The 21,941-nt window shown below is 32.9% G+C and overlaps 3 protein-coding genes across 3 annotated transcripts; 1 reads left to right on the plus strand and 2 right to left on the minus strand.

The window, feature by feature from the left end:
* Positions 1 to 1,452: 1,452 nt before the first annotated feature.
* LOC133195896 (protein slit-like) lies at positions 1,453 to 6,307 on the minus strand. Its single transcript, XM_061331873.1, has 2 exons — positions 6,228 to 6,307; positions 1,453 to 4,397 (listed from the first exon to the last, which is right to left on the minus strand). Exon 2 carries the CDS (start codon positions 4,368 to 4,370, stop codon positions 2,430 to 2,432), a length of 1,941 nt encoding a protein of 646 aa, XP_061187857.1. The 5' UTR covers positions 4,371 to 4,397; positions 6,228 to 6,307; the 3' UTR covers positions 1,453 to 2,429.
* A 523-nt stretch (positions 6,308 to 6,830) lies between these two features.
* LOC133195897 (HAUS augmin-like complex subunit 7) lies at positions 6,831 to 19,888 on the plus strand. The gene is made up of 10 exons (XM_061331875.1): positions 6,831 to 6,915; positions 8,450 to 8,556; positions 8,966 to 9,042; positions 10,432 to 10,493; positions 11,654 to 11,772; positions 14,058 to 14,228; positions 14,601 to 14,700; positions 15,268 to 15,477; positions 16,172 to 16,274; positions 19,477 to 19,888. The coding sequence occupies exons 1-10, from the start codon at positions 6,847 to 6,849 to the stop codon at positions 19,599 to 19,601; spliced, it is 1,143 nt and encodes a 380-aa protein (XP_061187859.1). The 5' UTR covers positions 6,831 to 6,846; the 3' UTR covers positions 19,602 to 19,888.
* LOC133195898 (protein HEXIM1-like) lies at positions 19,252 to 21,681 on the minus strand. Its single transcript, XM_061331876.1, has 2 exons — positions 20,487 to 21,681; positions 19,252 to 19,656 (listed from the first exon to the last, which is right to left on the minus strand). Exon 1 carries the CDS (start codon positions 21,656 to 21,658, stop codon positions 20,813 to 20,815), a length of 846 nt encoding a protein of 281 aa, XP_061187860.1. The 5' UTR covers positions 21,659 to 21,681; the 3' UTR covers positions 19,252 to 19,656; positions 20,487 to 20,812.
* Positions 21,682 to 21,941: the final 260 nt, after the last annotated feature.

Raw genomic sequence — 21,941 nt, forward strand, 5'->3', positions numbered from 1 at the left:
ATGCCTATAGCATATTATTTCTTGTACAGTAACTGTTTGTGCAGAGGCTGAGCTTATATACAAATAAATGATGTTCTGTATATTCATTGACAAGGATTATAAAAATTTTCAAAAAATTAAAAAATGTAATTTGTAATTTAATTAATTACTTTTGCAAAGTAATTGTAATTTAATTAATTACATTGTCTTAGAAAGCCTGTAATTTAATTGTAATTTAATTGAAGAAAAAGTCAAAGTAATTGTAATTTAATTAATTACTTTTTAAAGTAATTGACCCCATCCCTGGTTGGCAGATGGAATTTTTTCAATTTGACGTACAAAAACTGTTGGTATTATAAATATTGATGTCAATCTACTCAAATATGCACAAATAATGATTACAATAAAAAAAAAAATCTTAAAAAAAAAAACAGTTGGAGACTCCACTTTTTAGTCCTCAAAGTCAAATATGAAAAGTAATGCAGAACATAATATTGAGATGCAAAAATGTAAATCTTGAGATGGACGAAAGACCTCTATGTCTATCTTAAAAATATCAACTTTAGACCAAACCTAAAGTATACACAACTCTGTGAGCATGAAGAATGAATTTTGCAATAACATTTCGTATTTTAACAACAATATAAAAGTCACTATTGGAAGTTTTGCAATATCATGAATACAGCAGGTATTCCATTAGGAGCCTACTGTATTTTGCAGAGAGCACAATCAATTGCTGAGAAAAATTATGTCTTATATGTATAGCTCTGCGTAGTTTAGAAATCTGGAATACATGGTATATAACTAAATATGTAAACATTTAAACAAAAAAAAGTTTTTTGCTACAGACAGTATAATATTTACATGTCACTCATATCCAATAATTAAACATATTTTTAATACTGAAAAAAAAAAAAAAAAAAAAAAAAAAAAAAAAAAAAGGAAGATTTCTAATATATCACATATTTTTTGCAAAATTGGTACAAAACCTGATTAGGATCACAGAACACTGTAAAATCACAACAGTGCATGACTTGTTTTATCAAAATGTTCATTATCAACAAAATCATTTAAATTAACCATCACAAAACACCCTGATCCCACCCCCCCCACCCCCCCTTTAAGGGGACCGACTTGGGTTTTATTTTGCAAAAACTACAATAGAAAAATTCTTTACTTTTACATTAAATGGAACCTAAACTGACCTATGTTTAGATGCAAGGTTTCAGGAAAATCTACCATTTGGATATTTTCAGGGTCAGTCTTGGAATACAGGTACATTTACTATAGGATTATATAGGGAATTACTACTTTTAGCACAATGAAATTCTACAAAAAACTTTCTGTCCAATTTGTAATAAGTGGTGAGTAATACTATAACATTGATATTAAATCTATGAAACACAAAATTCTACATTCTAATTTTCTAAAGGGGGAATCTAAAATTTTAACAAATTTTCATTTTTTGCTTACTTGTTTTTTTAAACTAATAAGATATGTATTATGGATTCATACAGAAAATTACAAAAAAAATATTTCCACATGTTTTATGACTAAAATTTCAAAGGTCTATATGCATATACTTTTTCTTTTATAAAAATGAATTATAACCTCCTTGTAAAGACGTAATATAATGTCATACTATCGATAAAAAAAAAATCTTTAAAAACTTCTTTATGAAAAAAATTATTCTTTAATCTGTTATATCTTAATTTTATTACATTTGATAAATGATATTAAAATAATTTCTTTTAAAACATATATTTGCTGTATTTTGCAATACTGTGCAAAATATTGCATGATGAAAATCCCCAGTTGGCCACCTTGAAAAAAGCCAAAATTAACAGATGTAAATCTGGCTAATCTTATTGGAGTATCATCTGCAAGACTTGCTTTGTAGCTCCAAAAACATTTTAAATACATGTACATTTTTTTAATTAATCCTAGCTTTATTAAAGAAATAAAAGGAAACATTCAGTTAAATTGCAAGAAATTAACAAGTGTTTGACTTCGGAGTTCCTAACCCCTAAAAACTATTTAGCACCTTAGTTTGCGTTTATCATCATGTACAGACAATGGACCACTTTTTGTTCCTTTGTCAAGTGCTACTTGTATAGTTGCAATCATTTAACCATAACATAAATCTAAAAGTATCAGGTGTCACTAACCATGTTAACATGTGCTTTCAGTGACATATGCATGGCACATAAACCATAAAAATACATGAAGGTATTTCTACTCATTTAATATTGTAAGTGTTTGTAATGTTTTGTCAAAAAAAAACCCCAAAAACACAAATTCTTCAGAAAAAGTAAAGTATGTTAATGACATGTCTGCTTTGTAATATACTAAAAAATAATTACTTGCTCACTGCAGAACAACAAAAATATAACATATTCCAAAAAAATTATGTCAATTAGCCAAGACACAACAAGCACATACAAATACCACTACAGAGTTGTCATTTTAGTGACCTTTGTGGATCTTTCTTCACTGTCAACATCCGTGTTAACTGACACCACAGAGATGGTCTGAGCCATCTCTCCTGTCCCACAAAACTCCTTCATGGACATCACTCCAAACTTCACCTGCTCCACTCCCATGGCAACCCCAGCCCTGACACGGTTGGCTGCAATGCTTCCTGAGTCTTTGATGGTTGTCAAGTACTGGGAACCAGATTCTCTTATGGAATGCACTCGATTGCGGACTTTCTCCATCTTCTTTTCCAAAGTTATTTTCACTTCATTTAAGGTATAGCTGGTGTTGCTTCGACCTTTCTCAAGGTACTCTTCTGGAGTAGGTGTTGCACATTTCTTTGGAGATGACCTAGGTGTCCTAGCAACTGGAGAATTTACAGGGACTTTAAGAAGGGATTCCTCATTTTGGTAAGAATCATCGTAGGAATCTTGGTCATCCAGACTCCTGCTCGATGAATTCTGATCATCCGTATAAACTTCAAAAGTGTAATCCATGGCGACCTTGGGTTTTTCTCTTTGTTCAACAAGAACACAAGAGCATTTACAAAAATGTATTGCACAAAGTTTAATCATTCCAACAAGCAAACCAAACACCAAAGCAGTTAGAGCACTCACACCTCCATATACCATGCCAACCCATTCAATGGTAAAAAGTTTTGTAACAGCAGTTAAGGTTAGGTTTGCTGTATCATTTCCATGACTGTTAATCAGCACACAGGTAAAAGTCCCATTGAAAACCCCTCGAAAGTTGGTAAATGTCAAAGTATTGTTCTCTGTTATGAACAGTTCTGAAAAATCTTCTATACTATGCTTGTATTTCAAATGTGACAGAGTTGTTATGTTTATTTGTTCCAGCATTTCTTGGTTATACTTATGGCTTATTTTTACTCCCTGAGGTGTTATCCAGTATCCAATAGCATAGATTTCAGGTGATGCTCTGCAATGAATGGATCCACTGGAACTGACAGGAACTTCCAGAGAGTTAGTTACTTTATCAATGTGAGGAATATCACACTTTAAATCATTCTGCGTCAAATCTTGTAATTTTGTTCCCCGCATTCTGAAAGGAGAGTAGCAGTCTAGCAAGTCTGGATTGGAAACTCTTAGTTTTTGCTGTGTCAGGAATTCTAGGAAGTTCTCCAATTCACAAGAGCAGTCCCATGGGTTTCCATGCAATCCAATTACTGTGTAATTGTTTATTTCTGATACAACCTTCCCTGATAGACTTGTTAAAGCATTCTCACTTAATTGAAGGGTTTTCAAATTAGTCAAGTTCTGAAAGGTGCCCTCTGCAATCCAGTGTATATTATTGTTTCTCAGATCTAACTCTTCTAGAAAATACAGTGGATTAAATAGACCCAGAGGAAAAGAATAAATCTTGTTGAATCTTAAATGAAGTGTTTTCAAATTAGCTAATCCTTTAAAAGCATCTTTTGGAAAAGTCTGTAATTTGTTTTCACTAAGTGAAAGAATCTTCAAGTTCTTAAACTCACTAAAAGCACCTGAGGAAATTTTCACAATATCATTCGAACTGAGATCTAATTCTTCAAGTAGTCCTGGGTTTCCTACATGAAGCATGTCTATTGTGGTTAATGCATTTCTGCTGAGATCAAGTATTTGAAGTCCTTTTAAGGACTGGACTTCAAGAGGGAATGATTTCAAACCCCCAAATATGTTCAGATGTCTAACAGTGAAAGTTTGGGGGATGGACTGGATAGAGAATCCCTCATAATAAGAGTTGCAGGATGCCTCTTGTTTAGAATGCTCACAAACACAGAACTGAGGGCATTTTGGGCTTGAAGAGTTTTTCTTTGAAGCATGCGTAATGACATCCTTAATGTATACAGACTGGCTGATCATATGTTTGTTCCATGCTGCTATCAAAAAGACAACAGCAAGAACTTTCTGTAGCATCTTCAGTAGTCGTCCATGTGTTCACAGCTGTAATGAAAGAAATTGTAATACAGTGTACAGGCAATGTTACCTCAAAAGAAAAATTTTAAATAGTTACTTGACATAAATTATTTTCATAAACCAGAGAATTAATCATCTAAAATACTCCTTCTATGGTATAATGACACAGTTTTCGGGAGTTGACAATATTTTAAAGGGTACATTAAGCTCTTTTGTTGTCCTTGCCTACAACAAACCCTCTACCATTAAATTGATTTCACAAGCCCGGTTTAGCAGTAAATTTTGTTTAAAGGACTTATCGCATGATCTTTCAAAAATCGTAATTCTATGAAAAATATTATCTACAACCTTGTTTATTAAATACTGAATACAATAAACATTGTTGAAAGCATATTTTAAGAGATATTGAGAGTTGAAATTCAAAAACGGCAATATGCATATTTCAGTCGGATTTCTGCGAAATACAGCTCTGACATCATAGGCGACAATTCAGTGATAGAGAGATGAGAATTATATATATGCACACTATTTATGGAGTTACCAACGACAAATGCAGCTTGATTACGAAAAATGCTGAAAAAATTAATTCCTGACGTGCTTTTTAATTACTAAAGAAACATTAACTAGTTCTAAGGTATAAGGCTTTTGAGATATTTTCGTTTTTTATTCGAAACATTTAGAATATGTACAGCTCTGATTACGGCAATGTTTCGTGAATGGAAAATTATTTTTCATGATCCCCATCCTTTACAAAACATAAGTAAATTAATTTATGCTAAAAAAGAATAACAACGTTATACAATATTAAATTTGTGAACCAAATAAGTTAATACATGTGATAAGATGACAAATCAAATTGTGATTTAATTCAGGGGTTTTCATTGAGCCGATAATTGGTTAATTTACCATGGTTTATCTGCAGTAAAAACAAAAATTTATAAACTGTGGTCATAAGGAACGTTTTACGCTTTTAATTTCAAATAATTTAGAAACATGCGATAAGTCCTTTAATGAATCATGGTAAGAAAGGTAACTGTTAACAGTACAGCTAGTACACATGCAGAGTATACATTCATTTTCAAAATGGCCCATTAAAAATTTTGACATCGGCCATAGTCCCCTTTGACTTTCATGGCCTTCCCAATCACTGGGAAAAAATAAAACCTGAAAAGAGTGACACCTCTCCAAAAAAAACTTGCTAAAGGTATATAAAGTATCAGGAATAGAAGTAAAAGATATGGTACTGATACCACATTCAAAGCGGGGGAATGCATTAAATACAAGAAATAATACCCATTAACGGAAACCATGTTCAAAGCCAGGGAATGCATAAAATACAAGAAATAATACTCGAAGCGAATGAAAAAAAGCTGCAAGATTTGTGGGCTTTTATGATGCATAATCAATGTTCCGAGAGGTCCGGTGCACAAAGAGCAGGAGGAGCAGCATTATTTTCAAAGAACAAGCTATGTAAACAAGCGAGTGGAGCAGACGCCATTACGGAGTCTGTATACCTTTACTCTTTTTTACATATTCAACAAGTAAACATAGTTATAAACCAAGACCCAAGTACCTGTGTTCAGAACCAAGCGCAAGAAACTTTCAACCTTCAAGATACGTACCATGACAAACAGCACAGTTTAATGTTTTCAGTATCAATCTATCTTGCTTTTTTCATGAAGTCTGTTATTCAGTGTTGATCGAGATATTACGGAAGTAACAAAGAAAAACGTCCCACCTATTCGCCTTTCAAAATACACACTGCCACTGAGTGAGACACCATTTGAACTTTGCATTAAAATTTGAGGAATGCTTATGAATGAAAAAGCGTGAATTAGACACCCTTCAGAAATTTACCTTTCCTGATCAGCTGTTACTTCAACTAGTAAACTATTTCGAAAATTTTGGCTCAACACCTGTTATCAGGTGATAAAAGAATTTCCGGTGTATAAATTATTTGTAGAACGAACCCGACAAAGCCATACGTTGTGGGGTTAAGAGAACTTTTACAAATCTACTAGCTGTGTTTACATTAATAATTTTTATTCATGAATAAATAAAAAGAAAAAAAATACCAACCTTAAAACAAACAAGCAGGATAAACCCAAAATTACTTATTTAAAACATGATAAAAGTGATTTTATTTAAAAAATGCTAAATTATCATATATTTTTTTTTATGAAAACAAAATTTTAAAATTAAAAAAAGATATATAGTCACCCTGTTTGAAACAAGTCTTCCTTTATAGTTTACAAGTCCCTATATTTATGCACAAGAAACACTTTTATAATCTGCTTCAGTTTGGATTGCCTAGTATGAAACGTTTACTTGGCAATTATTAATAAGGTTTTAGATAAATAAAGTTAATCATGGTTAAGTGCAGTCAAAAGAATTGTAGTAAATTTTATTTATTTTGAAAGTAAAAATAATTAAAGTTGGGATCGACATCCCAAATATCAAAATCTAAGTAAACAATATGGCGCTCAGTTCAAAACAGGAATCGAAGCAGAAAAGTTTGGCAGTATTATTCAGAAAAAAATTAGATGTAAAGTGTTTACTTGATTTTTTTTAAAACATATTTAACAATTTTAGACTATATGCCATAAAAACATAGGCAACAAAGAAATGTAGCTGCAACAAGATCGAATTCACTGACTTTTTAGAGATATTTTTAGCTGTGATAGTCGGTTTAAGAGCTCTACAGAGCTCATGTTCATTGTTAAACTTTGTAAAAAATGCCGACTTTAAATAAAATTTACTTACTTACTGACACTGTGTTCTAAATCATTATCACGTCTATAAAAAGTTTTGCTTAGAATTTGCAGATTTCAGATCAAATTTCTTTCTGACACAAGTCAAAGAGAGACAACTCATTTATGACTTCAGTTCATTGATAATTTTGTTGTACTTTGTCATATATCATACTTGGTCAAGTCATGGACAAGGGAGGTACTGATTATACCTTTATTCAGTCTCAAAGGAATGAAAACAAATTAGCATGTAATGACATAAATACTTTTCGTGTGCCGTTGTTGTCTCTTACTAGACTTTAACGTTTCTCACCTCGCTGGAAGGTGCACAAGTCAAAAAAGAACAGTTTTTGGAAGAGATGGCAGTACAAAAATTTTAATCTCGACGAATCTCGCTGAGATTATGATTGATCACCCATGCAGAAAAAAATTTCTAAAAAAGATTTATACAATCTTGTCTACTTTCAGTGAAATAGTTGAAGAGGGAAATGAAGTAAAATACCTTGAACATGAAGGGCTTGCTCATAATATTGCATACTAACACTTCAAATAATGCTTGTTGTATGAATAAAAAAAATCTTAAAAATTATTTCAATTTTTTATTAAATCAGTTTCAGTGAATGTCAGTAAGTTGTCGTATCCATGAATTGTTCATTCCATGACTTAATATGTTATCTATAAGTTGTCATACTGAGAAGTCACATTGATGAATTTCTTCAATGTTGGAGTTTTCGATGAGTTGTCATGGACCGAAAATCAACACATTTTCTTAATTTTATTTTCTTAAAATGCATCAAATAAAATAAATCTAACATGTTGACATCAGAACATGGTATATGAATGTGTAGATAAGAATTATCAGCCCCAGTTTATTTTCAAATAATTGCTACATTGTCATCACAGGGAATTATTTTATCTTTATATCGGCTCCTCAGGACAAAATTATTTTAACGATGGAAGATTCTTTCTACATTGAGAACCATGAAGCTATGATGATGTATGATATGCAAAATACTCATTGCTTACTTATAGTTGCAGTTTTTGTTTGAGTTGATGTTGTTACAAGTCAGTCAGATTGCAAGTTGCCTAGAAAGAACCATTGATCCTTATAACATGAAAGCAAAAGAAGTTCAGTTTAGAGGACCGTCCAATATGCAGAAGCCAAAAATAAATGTGGAAAACAAGTATTTCCACAAGATTTCACTTACAAAACTTTTTCATTGTGATTTGGTATCCAAACATTACAAGCTAAAAGAGTAAATATTTGGTGTGCCTCTTATTATGAAGTTAGAATTCTCTCTAATGGCAAGTGATATTTTCTTATTGTAGAAGCTGGGGTGCCCTTATACAGAGGGTGTGTCAGAGTCCTGGATCTCGGAAATGATCTATAAGCCGGGAGAACCAAGGATCAAACTACTTCAATGGCTCTTCTCTAAGTAAGTGTATAAAGTGCAACTTCTTCATTTAAAGTACATGGTCTTGTGGGCATCATCTTACTGATACAGTTACACTTTATACACTTCTTGTAAGTGTATAAAGTGTAATGATAAGTGTATAAAGTATTTCGAAGGACCTTAGACAGCATTGTAATCTCATGTCTTTAGTGTCATGTTCAGCATCAAAAAACCATCTCATGTTTTCTTTCAATTGCCCTGGATTTACTTGCAATTAGACCCCTTTATCATTGCATCCAGGTCAGTTTCACTGCATTTGGGATGCAAATACATATGTACATGCATTAGATTGAAGTTTGATATTTTTATCAAATCTAAAGAAACATGTTTTGATTATGTTGATGATAATGATAATAATTGCCCTGATTGATATGGATTTTTTTTTTTTCAGATTTGATTCCAAGCTCCATGAATACATTGAACCAAGGTTTGATACTGCTGAGTCCAAACTGGACTCGAGAATTCAACGTAAGAGATCAACTACTGTAAAATCACTCATTTTCATGGGGTCAAATTTTTGTGGTTTATGAAAAATTACCTGTTTCAGGGGATTAGAATTCATGGTGAAAGGAGAAAAATCATACTACAGTATGAGATCATGTCTACTACAGTATGAGATCTGAACATTTCGTGGGTCTTTTCATTCATGAAAACATCAAAAAGTACCCACCCCTCCCCCCTCATAAAAATGACTGATTTCACAGTATAAAAAATTACATTTTATGTAAACCTAATTCAGTGTATGTACAATAATTACTTGAGATTTTGATAAAAGAACTAGATTGAACAGTATGCAAAGTTCAAGAATACTTATTACCGTAATGCTAATCGCTATTTTTCTCATTCAAAAAAAAAAAAAAAAAGAAAAAAAAATAGATGAAATTAATCAAACTACAATATTTATACATGAGTTTGAACAAACTTTTATTGTTTTAATCCACTGTTTCCTTGATACCAGTATAATGTAAATGATGAATGAACTACATGTTAATACCAATGTAAAGGCATAAGTTAAGACAGGGGAATATTTTACATGAAAAAATCCTCACATAGTGTAAAGTACCCCAGCTTTTACTAAATGTAACCATGTAATGTACCAGCCAGGTAGTATTTTTTTTAACAATATTCTTCATGAAGGTAAGGAAAATCGAGTTTTGCTGCATTTCTTATATTCTGTCACACTGTGACAGAATATCACTTTTAATCAATAAATATATTACAGTATTTTACTGTTGAAAATGTAATAAATAGAGGATATTCAATGTTTTGTAGATTTCACGAGTGCGAAGCACGAGTGAAAATATAAAAAAAAATCCTGTCTCACGAGTGAAATAAATTCCATATTCATCTACAAAACATTGAATTTTTGTCTATTACGTTTTTTGTAATTTTCCCTTTGCCTCTTTCTTTTCTTAACACAATGTCATAGGCTTCACATCATAGTTGAGCGGTTGAGACGTCATAGCTTACCATTGAAAACATTACATAGCATGGATTTTAGCAACTTATTTGGGAAGAAATTTGCAGTTTTAGCTCTATCAAGATGGTTAATTACTATCTCTATCTTATGACAGGCCAGAAATTATTTTTTACTTACTTTGATATCCTTTCACGCTGTGAGAGAATATCATTTTGGTATCCTTTCACACTGTGAGAGAATATCACTTTTATTCATTATATAAATCACAGTATTTCACTGTTGAAAATGTAATAAATTGTATGATATGTTGTTTTCGTGTCTTAAAGTATGAAAAATACACTGCTAAAGACACAATAATTAAAACATGCATCATCTGTAAGAAATGTGATACTCTGTGTTTTAAAGTGATACGAGGATGTTTTTTTTTTACTATGTAGGTTTACTCTTTGTGGCTTCCACTCTAGGATTCTGTAGATATGATGATGTGGATTTGATCAGGGTATGTCATATGTATATATGTGTACTATGAAATCTGTAATTCCAAACAAAGTTTTTTGTATCATTATTGATTTAATGGCAATTAAATTGACAAGTAGATTCAATCCTATAGTATATAAATGATGATATAGGAACAGGGCTCTACATTAATGTTTGTCCAATTGTCTGTGTTTTGTTCATTTTGTGATTGGATTAGTCAATTTCCACAAATACTTGTTCAACTGGACAAGTAAACTTTTTCCCATAATACGTTCCATTTCCATTAGTGAACTCTTCAAAATTAGAGGCGCGTTTGGTCGTCTGACTGGGACAGCATGGCATTGCAGATAATAAAAAACATGCCAATCTCAATCCAATTTTAAATGTTAAATGTATTAGTCATTCCAGTTAAAGAATAGAAGAACTAAAAAACATGTAAAGAGAGCAAGAACCCTAAATTTATCATCCATTAATAAAAAATACGACTTTTCCGAGGCATGTGTATTGTATTTAGATGTACCATAAGATAAATAGATACATACGATCAACAATAGATATACATGTAAATTGATATCGTTGTCATTCCTACACTTGATGTATATAAAGTCCACAACAATAAAGTATTTCATTTGCATTTTCTTAGGAATTGTTCATCGACATTTAACATATTGTTTACATGTTTATGTTACGTTTGTCCCAGAAATCCCGCGAGATTTGTCCGTTTTCCGACTTTTTCACAAAAGAGCGCACTAAGAAGTATAACTCTTCCATAGTGGAAATAGAACGTATTGAATGGTATAAATATCGTGATTTTTTTTTTGAATCATGAAAATCAAATACGAAACATTCTTAAGGGCTTAGTTTTGTCTCAACCTATATCCCTAAGGGATGAGCACCATTGAGACTAGGTTAAAGACAGCAGTAGTTTATGTTTTATATCAGAAATGTTTTTAATTTCATGATCAAAAAGGTTTTTTTAAGTCAATAATATCAGTCTTGATAATGAAATTCTCTACAATTTTCTTTATATCTGTTCGGAATCAGACAGGTAAAAAATGCATTCAGACAAGTAACATTTGTTGACAACTTCTCCAATGGACAAGTCAATGTTGAGCCCTGAGGTCTGGTTGTTGCACAGTATTTACTTGATGATGATGAACTCTTTTAAAATACTTTAACTAGGGGGTTACCACTGGGAGTAAGCAGGATGCCTTTATGGACAAACTGATAGACCTGGTGTGTATCAAGGATGCTGCAGATGACCCTGACAATAAGTCAATGAGAAACCCAAATGTGGTCAGGTAAAAAGTACAGGACTGATGTGATCACTGGTCAGGTTTGGATAAAGGTGTTAGGTAAGGTTGTTAGGAGTATAGGTGTGTCAGCTTAAGCTGTAAGTAGTACAGGTGAAGTCAGGTAAAGCAGTCATTGGTACAGGTGAGGTCAGGTAGGCTTTAAGAATTGCAGGTGTGTGTGTCAGGCAAGACAGTAAGGAGTATAGATTTGTCACTCAGGCAAAGCAGTGTGGAGTATGGATTGTCAGGTAAAGCAGTAAGGAATATGGATTTGTCTGGTAAAGCAATAAGGAGTATGGATTTGTCAGGTAAAGCAATAAGGAGTATGGATTTGTCAGGTAAAGCAATAAGGAGTATGGATTTGTGTGGTAAAGCAGTAACTGAAGGAGTATGGATTGTCAGGTAAAGCAATAAGGAGTATGGATTTGCCAGGTAAAGCAATAAGGAGTATGGATTTGTCTGGTAAAGCAGTAAGGAGTATGGATTTGTCTGGTAAAGCAATAAGGAGTATGGATTTGTCTGGTAAAGCAGTAAGGAGTATGGATTTGTCTGGTAAAGCAGTAAGGAGAATGGATTGTCAGGTAAAGCAGTAAGGAGTATGAATTTGTCTAGTAAAGCAATAAGGATTTGTCTTGTAAAGCAATAAGGAGTATGGATTTGTCAGGTAAAGCAATAAGGATTATGGATTTGTCAGTTAAAGCAATAAGGAGTATGGATTTGTCTGGTAAAGCAATAAGGAGTATGGATTTGTCAGGAATAGCAATAAGGAGTATGGGTTTGTCTTGTAAAGCAGTAAGGAGTATGGATTTATCAGGTAAAGCAATAAGGAGTATGGATTTGTCAGGAATAGCAATAAGGAGTATGGGTTTGTCTTGTAAAGCAGTAAGGAGTATGGATTTATCAGGTAAAGCAATAAGGAGTATGGATTTGCCAGGTAAAGCAATAAAGAGTATGGATTGTCTGGTAAAGCAATAAGGAGTATGGATTTGCCAGGTGAAGCAATAAGGAGTATGGATTTGTCTGGTAAAGCAATAAGGAGTATGGATTGTCAGGTAAAGCAGTAAGGAGTATGGATTGTCAGTTAAAGCAATAAGGAGTATGGATTTGTCAGGTAAAGCAATAATGAGTATGGATTTGTCTTGTAAAGCAGTAAGGAGTATAGATTTGTCAGTTAAAGCAATAAGGAGTATGGATTTGTCTGGTAAAGCAATAATGAGTATGGATTTGTCTTGTAAAGCAGTAAGGAGTATAGATTTGTCAGTTAAAGCAGTAAGGAGTATGGATTTGTCTGGTAAAGCAATAAGGAGTATGGATTTGTCAGGTAAAGCAATAAGAAGTATGGATTTGGATTTGTCAGGTAAAGCAATAAGGAGTATGGATTTGTCAGGTAAAGCAGTAAGGAGTACATGTATGAATTTGTCTGGTAAAGCAATAAGGATTTGTCAGGTAAAGCAATAAGGAGTATGGATTTGTCAGGTAAAGCAGTAAGGAGTATGGATTTGTCAGGTAAAGCAATAAGGAGTATGGATACGATTGTCAGGTCCTGTTGTGGTTTGGTTAGACCAAGGGTTAGACTGTTAAGGTATTAGGGAGTACAGGCTCTTAGGCCATAAAACTGAGATCACTTTTCAGTCTCAGTCTCACTTTTACAAAAGAAAATAACTGTGGAAAAATGAAAATTAAGATCGAATGTGAAAACATCCAAGTTTGTGGGTTTAGATTAGGTATAGACAGGTAATATATTATCTGAGTAAAAGAGCCGATTACCTTTTATTATATGCAATGCACATAGTGCTTTATAAATTCGTATGGCTACATTCACATATCAACATCAGTTTTGTGAGTTTGACTTAACGAAATCTGATATCATCAAAATAAGTAATTACATATCAAACCCCTTTTCTTTTTTGTACTGAAAATTAGTTCTGTTTTGTAACAAAGTATGCTGTAGACAAAAAAGATGTAGACACTGTACATGAAATAATATATTTTTTATTTACTAAATACTACTCTATCATAAATTGCCTAATCTCTATTCTGTATATTGAATTATTTCATATCATACTGAGTGTGTCTTGTTATAAGTAAATACAAGGGCACTGCAAAGTGGAGCATCCCCTCCCAAGAGAACATTGATCCAGATGTAAATTATTGTTTGCATGCTCACTCACTCATAGTCACCTGCACACATATCCCCTCCAATTTCAATGCGAGGGGATAATAATCTAATGGAAGCAGGACATGAGGTGCTGGATGTATTGTGTTAAAAAAAAAAAATTCCCAATTTTCAGCGAGTCCATGCCACTTGAGGATCAGTTTCAACATGACTCGCATTTGATGAAAACTCTAGTCAGCCAAGAAAAAGTGGATTCCATGCTCAATCCTAGACTCTCCCTCCTGCCGCCAGATTTACAAAGGCAGTATGAGGTCGCTATGGTGGAAAAAGGACTGGACAAAGACAGGTGTTTTATATATATATAATATATATAAAATAAGTAGTAGAGACATATTCTATGTGCTCATGTACATCAGGATTTTGAACACTGTTGAATGGAGGCAAAAAACAACATTGTTTAAATCCTATAAATTTGACATATACTTACAGTTAAACTTGTCTAATCCAGATGTTGTGTTTTCCAAAATCTTGTCCAATAAGATGTTAACTTAAGTCCCTTTCAGTAAATTCAACTGTCATTAAAATGTTGTCTAATCCAGAATGTTTTCTCATCCGACCAATTTCCATGGAACCATTGATGTTCGGATTATAGACAACTTTTACTGTATATAGTTAAATTACGTTACTATTCATAAAATAACATTCCATTCCATTTCAGGCCACCTAAGCCTGATATACAGAGTCTAATGGAGTCTGCAGAAAAACTGTCACAGGATCTTCAGAGGCAACAGGAAATTCTCCGAGAAGTCAACAAAACTGTAAGATTTTGCCCATTAAACCAAATATTTCCCAATTATTATTTCCATTCTTAAAGGAGATTTCATGTAAAACAGAGCCCACATATTCTTGTCTAAAATGTTAGTCTAATCTTGATAAAATATTCCTAAATAGTGATGATTATTACATTGGAATTATTTTTTGCTCTAAATATTATGTGAAATGTGAAAATGTCTCAAGGGAGATAACTTTTACCTTACTAGCACAATTTATAAAAATTTCTCATTCTACATGTGAAGTCATTCTTTGCAATCAGATGCAATATTAATATATTCATTTAGGTGGGATAAGCACACATAATTATAGATGAAAAGTACAAGATAAATATGAAAAACTTTTGGAGTTAAAAAATTTCAAATATATGTAGATCTATCATGTTAAAATTTAGCAAAAGAAACAAAAGCCCTGCTGATTTGAAGTGCTTTAAATCTCTGAACTACCAGCTGGATAGTTACAAAGAGACTGACAGCACGTTTGTAATGAAGTTATGTTCATTAATTGTGTGATGTGCTATTCCCTATTTACCTTGATGTCTTATTTCATTTCAGTTTATGTACGAGTCTCCAGATCCATCTCGAGGAGAGATTGTGAGTAAGACAATGAGTCTGGTGCTCTCCGAGTTATCTCAGCTCGTGACAGGATTCACCTACTGCTATGAGAACGAGATGAGTCACTGGTGTAACAAATCTCCTCCCGTACTCAATGAATTAGGCCCAGCATTCAAGAGAGTTTATAATTTACTGCAGACCTTTGTCAAGGTGTGACCAGGAATTGGATTTTTCTCTTTTTTTTTTCATTTTAAAAAAATGTTGAAATTTCTACATATAGACAAGCTTATTACTCATTTCTGGTTGGCTTCCTTTCTAAATATACACTGGCATTGATCCTTGTTTATTAAATACATATAGCCAAAAGTTGTGTTACACACTGAAAAATAACCCAGGATGTAAACTTAGATGGGTTTTTTTCAGCTTTTTAATTCTCAGAGGAGTTTTTATGTTGCAATTTAGTATATTTTTGTTTTAAGGACCCTCTATACACTAGAGGAAAATATTTTTTGGACATTGAGAAAATTATAGTGTGTAAAGGTGTACATATTGAGCTTATCTATCACATTTTCAACATAGGGTGCCTTGCATTTACCTCCAGGAAAAATGTTCAAAGACAATGAAGTACTGATGAACATAAATCACTGTTGTTTACTTAAGTGGGCAAAATACCTGCAAATGAAGTGTTCTATCTATTCATCTTGGCCTATTAAAGTGTTATGAATGCTTGATTTGATCACAAATTAAGTAATAAACTGTACATTTCAATTTATATTATTTGTGATCAAAGGGCAGATCACTCTATCTGCATAAAAATACCACAAAATCAGAACTCTCTAGTGTGCAGTGTATAGAGGGCTCTTAAGTTCAAACTTTTCAATTAACACTTTTCTTTGTGTTTCAGCTACTGAAGGATTTTGAATCCATCAGGGACTCCTACACACATCTTAGTCGAGACACCAAACTTAATATAAAGAAATCCGTCACCACTAAGAAAGCTAGTCTGGGCAAGTATATATTTTTCTGATATACAACATTTCATTATAGGAAAGATACTGGAGGGCATTATTAGACAAACCTCGTCATTTAATTCACTGTAGAATAATGTTTGAAAAAGTGTCCAGTGACAATGATTTTATGACGATATTCTTATAAAGTAGAAATCAATATGTAATAAATTATATGGAGAATGGATGTCAGAATGTGAATTTTTCAAACTGATATTCCAAGGTAGGGTGGTTCCAGCTGATCTTATGCCTGCAATATCCAGATAAATGTTTTTATTTCCTCTCATCAGCAAAACATCAATCTGGCTTAAGTATCATTTCTCCACTTTATTGTATTGTATATTGTTTCAATTTCACCCTGGGTTCCAATCAATATTACTTTTACTGCTTATTTCCAGTTTAGTTAAATATATCCAACTTAGCTTGTTATCTGCATTCTCAAAATCACTCTAGGTTGTACTTTAACATACAACTCTAACAAGAGCACACTGATGTTCAAAACATAAAATGTCAGTGGGTGTATTGCCACTTGTAATTGCAATGCAGTTTCTCTCCATTCATTCCAAAAAACATTTTTAGCAATTATGTCTTCTTAGGCTAGCAGAAAATGGAGATTTAAAAAAAAATATGAGCAGAGGTTCAAGAAACTTTGAATCAATTTTATCATACTATGATCCCTTAAAGGTGCTTAGACACAGATTTGAAGTTAATATTTTCTCAAATTTTCTGTATAATATCACGACTTATATATTGCAATAGCATTTCACACGAAAATATAATTAAAAACTTATTTTATCTAGAATTTATTGGAACTACGAATTCCTGGACAAGTTTGATTAACACAGCCTTGCACTTTCACAAATTTTTTCTTTATCCTTAACATTTAAGAAAAGAAGCGGTATTTTGTTGTGTATTAATGAAAAACATTACATCTATAACCAGAAAATTCAGAGTAAAAATGTGCGAAATAAAACCCCCTCACTAATATCGTCAGCCCGTGCTCAGTGTTGTGTACAGAGTTTAACAAATTGAATACCCTGTGAAACGTAGACTGTTTTTGTAAACAGAGCACGAGCTCTGTTATTGTTAATGTTTACGATTCACCGGGTGCGTTCAATTGTTAAACTCTGCACACACCACTGAGCACGGACTTACAATACTGTGAGTGGGTTTTGTTTTCGAACATTTCTACTCTGAATTTTCTGGATTATAGTTTTAATATTTTTCATTAATACACAACAAAATTGCCACTTTTCTTAAGTATTAAGAATAAAATTAAAATTTGTGAAAGTGCAAGGATGTGTCAATCAAACGTGTTCAGAAATTTGAAGTTTCAATAACTACGAGATGAAATAAGATTTTTATTATATTTTAGTACGAAATGCTGTAGCAACATATAAGTCATGGAATTATACAGAAAATTTGAGAAAATATTAACTTCAAATCTGTGTCCAAGCACCTTTAAAGAGATAAAAGGAGATGGGTGAACATGACGAGCGATAAGCCTATAATGGGACAAACATGAAGATGAAAAATTAAATTTCAATTCTATCAAAATTTTCCTTGATATTTTGTCCAACATTAAAATATACTTTATGTAAAATCTCTACAATTTGCAAAAATCCCTCAAAGAGTGAAATTATTTGCCTGTGAAATATTAGACACACACCAAAGCGAGCAAAAAAGAGTCATTTTCTCATACTATAACACTATTTTTCGATATGAGTGGGTCTTCGCTCCACCTTTTTGAAAGTTAATCCTCAAAGTTTGCATAAAAATATACATTTTTTGGTTACCAAAAATATGGAGCAATGACCCACTATCCCTTAAAAATATACTGCTCCTTTTTGAAAGTTAATCCTCAAAGTTTGCATATATAAAATATACATTTTTTTGGTTACCAAAAATATGGAGCAATGACCCACTATCCCTTAAAAATATACTTTTATGACATAACATTCGTATCTTTTCGAGAAATAAGAAAATAAGAAGTTCATTAAGTCAAGGGTCATATCACAAACATGATTTAAATGCCACTCTTCATCAGGACTTTGTGTAGTCTAGTGGTTAGCGTGCTAGTCTCGAAAGAAAATGATACTCAGGGTTTTTATTGCTAGGGTTCGAACCCCACGAATACCACATTAATATTTTTTTAATAAAAGAATAAATTTTGCCGAGAAAATTGTCCTCAGAAAAGTTTTGTTTATCATAATTTCACGAATTTCAATAATGAGACAATAATAATTGTCAAAATTCCCAAACTGAACATGATTTATATATATCTGAAGCTATAGGCTTTCTGCACGCTATGTTCGCCCATCTCCTTTGAGACAATTCATGTGATGGAATAGATTTAAACCACAGGAGTTCGCATACCTATCAATTTTACCGAAATTTTTTGTAAATAAAAAAAATATGTAATACCTATAGTGTTACTATTATAGGTATTACGTATTTTTTTTATTTACAAAAAATTTCGGTGAAATTGATAGGTATGCAAACTCCTGTGATTTAAACCAACTAGGTACAGTAAAACAAGCCTACAGCAAAGACCCAAGGCCAAACACTTTTGAATCTTTAGAAATGTTTTAAAAATGAGGCAAATGAAAATCACACTGCTATAAGTTCATTCATTACATTTAAAGCTGTAATGGGCTTAACTGTAGAGAATTTTTCAGTTATATGAGTTACCTCTCTTTGCAGAGAGCCCCCTTTCCTCCAAATGTCAACAGAGTAGGTTTTTAAAATTTTTTTTTTTTTTTTTTTTTTTTTCGGAAAAACAGACATGAATTCAGACTTAACTTCTTGTTACTCCCACACTTTCTTTTTTAAAATTTTCATTTCACAGTAATTGACTCAACAAATATTTCACACAGTTTTCAATCTTGACAACCTTGTAACATTAGATCGAGAACCACTTTGCCATGTATGCCTGTTCATCACATTTACTCTCCTTAAAGCAAAACAGGAGACCAAGTTCATTTCCATAATTTATTGAATTCTTCAATATGAGTATTTCATCAATTATTATTCTCATCTGGAAAATTCTTAGTAAGAAGGATCTTTTTCACCGAAAGGTTTATTTGAAGATTTCTGCTGGCAAAATATATTACATACTAACCTGAAATAAATTCAGACCTGGAAAAAAAAGCATAATATATACAGACATGTTCATAAATTCAAAATATTTATCTTTCAATAGCAACAGCAGGGCAGGAAATGTTGGAAAGCCTCCAAGAGTGCGTTACTGTTCTAGACGAATCTGTTCATCGGGGGACAGCAAATTCCAGTCACTCCATGCTGGAGGTATCCAAGCTTGCCAGATGATGGTTGTCTGCATATCTGGAGGGGGTGCAATAAATGCTTGGATTTTCACCCTGGGCTTTAAAAGGAGAGGGTATTTGTTTAGCCTCAAGAACCAATCAAATATACACTTGTGAAACAAGTGGGTTAGGACACTACATTGCAATTTTAGTGTTCAAACTCCAAATTAAATATGTTTTTCTTCAAAACATATGCTAGCACTGAATTGATGATAATTTGAACTGTACCAGAGAAACATTTCATTTGTACACATTCTCGATTGTTTATAATAAAATTGTACAGTAATACTACATGCCACTTAGGTTTTTTTTTTTGGTGAAAAATGCAAGCATACAAGTATGATTTGTTATTTGTTGTCTAATTCCGTAATGGAAAAACCATTGATCTTGAATGAACTATCTACCTTCAAAGAGGTACATGTAATGACCTAATCCCTCTTTACACTTTTCACCATTATATGTAATATTCGACAAAATGAGTACCATACCACTTGATAATCTGATGACATCATTACGCCAGGCATTTTATTAAAAAAAAAAACAGCGGATCATAAAATACACTACTATTCTCAAACTTCTTTGGGCGTATGAAATTAACAATATCCAAGACTATAAAGTATGATGAAATATACCATAACTATCATGATTATAGATCATGTATTAACCATGAAGATGATCAGTATATTACATGTACAATGTACTAAGACAAAGCAATGGTTTCTATGGTCCATGATGCCAAACAAGTCCCGAAACTTTCAAGTAAAGACAATCAACTCTCAATTTCACTTGTCCCTTTCAAGGTTTAATAAATGGGATATTCTCAGTTGGCAGTGTCAAGACTTGTAAGTTTCAGGACCGTGTTTGAAATGGTAAAAAGCAGACCATTTACCTTAGTTTAGATTGAGGAGGTACTGCACCCTATAGGGGGCCCCTTCGGCCACCTCGGTACAGTGTGCCCTTAGTTTCGATGTACGTCCTCGACTGAAAAATAAAACTTGTAGGCATTAGAATGGAATACACTCAATACATGGATAAAACACAATTTTAATAGTTTCTTAAAAGGTACATATAATTGGATTAAAAAATATTTTGTTTTAAATCGTTTTTGAATTTGAGAGTTGTTTTACACAGCTGAGCTGTTAAAATAAAATAGTCAACTTTCAATATAGCACTGGATTGTTTTACATTTGACAAATTTCATTTTTAAACATTTTTTTAGCTACAAGATACAGCAAGCAACATTCTTTTTAACTGTTCATTTTCCCTTTGAAGATTGAGATTTTCTCTTTTGAGCTGATTTATCACTCCCTTTTTCCTTTGACGTCTGGTTTTTACTTCAGTGAACTGAACATGGGTAGGGGAACATTCCAATTCTTTTTCCAAAATTTCAGCTTTAGATTCCATTGAACAAATAGCTGAAATAAGTTCCGATTTGCTCAGACGAGATGCTTCATCAATTTGAATAGAATTGTAAGCATCTTCAAAGTCTTTCTCCATAAAAGCCTTGGTGTCCTCATCAGCACTATTAATAGAATCATCTAAATCGTCCATCTGGAACAACAAAGAATCGTCTGCTGCCTCGGGTGGTTCAACAATGGACGCATCCGAGTCGTCTGAATATTGAAGGCGCTGGCCCCAGGGATCAGGGGACTCAAAACCAAGAAACTCGCAACTGTATGAAAAATGATCATCCATCAAAAACTGTGTAGAGTTGTGGGGAGCTTTAGGGCTATATTTGGGTCTCAAAATCGTTTGGCGCCTTCTGTTACCCTTGGCTTGTCGCTGGCGATACTTTTTCACTGGGGATACGCCTTCCGAGTCGCCATCATATGGCGAGAGTCTTTCACAGCTTAAACAATTTTCGAGATTTCCTTTCATTTCACTAACCTCGTGAATATCGCGGAAGTTCCTGTTCTTTTTCTTGCCCCGCCTCGTTTTCTTCGATCGACGTAAGTTCGCTCCTTCTAGAAAATCCATATTTTCTGCTAATTGAAATTTCTTGTTTAAAAAATCTGGGATAACGTTGTTCTGGTGATGAATTCGATTAATTTCCATAAGCATATTTATCCGTATCAAATTTACTAACGACGTCCTTCTCCTTCCACGAGTATCTTTCAAATACGTTGCAAAATCGTTGGCAACAGCTCTTATAAACTTACAGCACGTGACCAAATCGTCGTAAATACGAATATCACGTCACAACTCGAAATACCCCTAATATTCGAGTGTGACTAAAATGGGTAGTAAAACCCGGGCCGGGCCGGGAATTTTGAAACTGAAAACCGGGTTTTCGCTAATTACTGAAAAAATACTGAATTCTTCATCGCGAAACTTACAGATGTAA

The sequence above is a fragment of the Saccostrea echinata genome, unplaced genomic scaffold (genome assembly GCF_033153115.1).
Source record: "Saccostrea echinata isolate AGI-Se365-2 ecotype Australia unplaced genomic scaffold, CSIRO_AGI_Sech_v1 ptg000029l, whole genome shotgun sequence".
Lineage (NCBI taxonomy): Eukaryota > Metazoa > Mollusca > Bivalvia > Ostreida > Ostreidae > Saccostrea > Saccostrea echinata.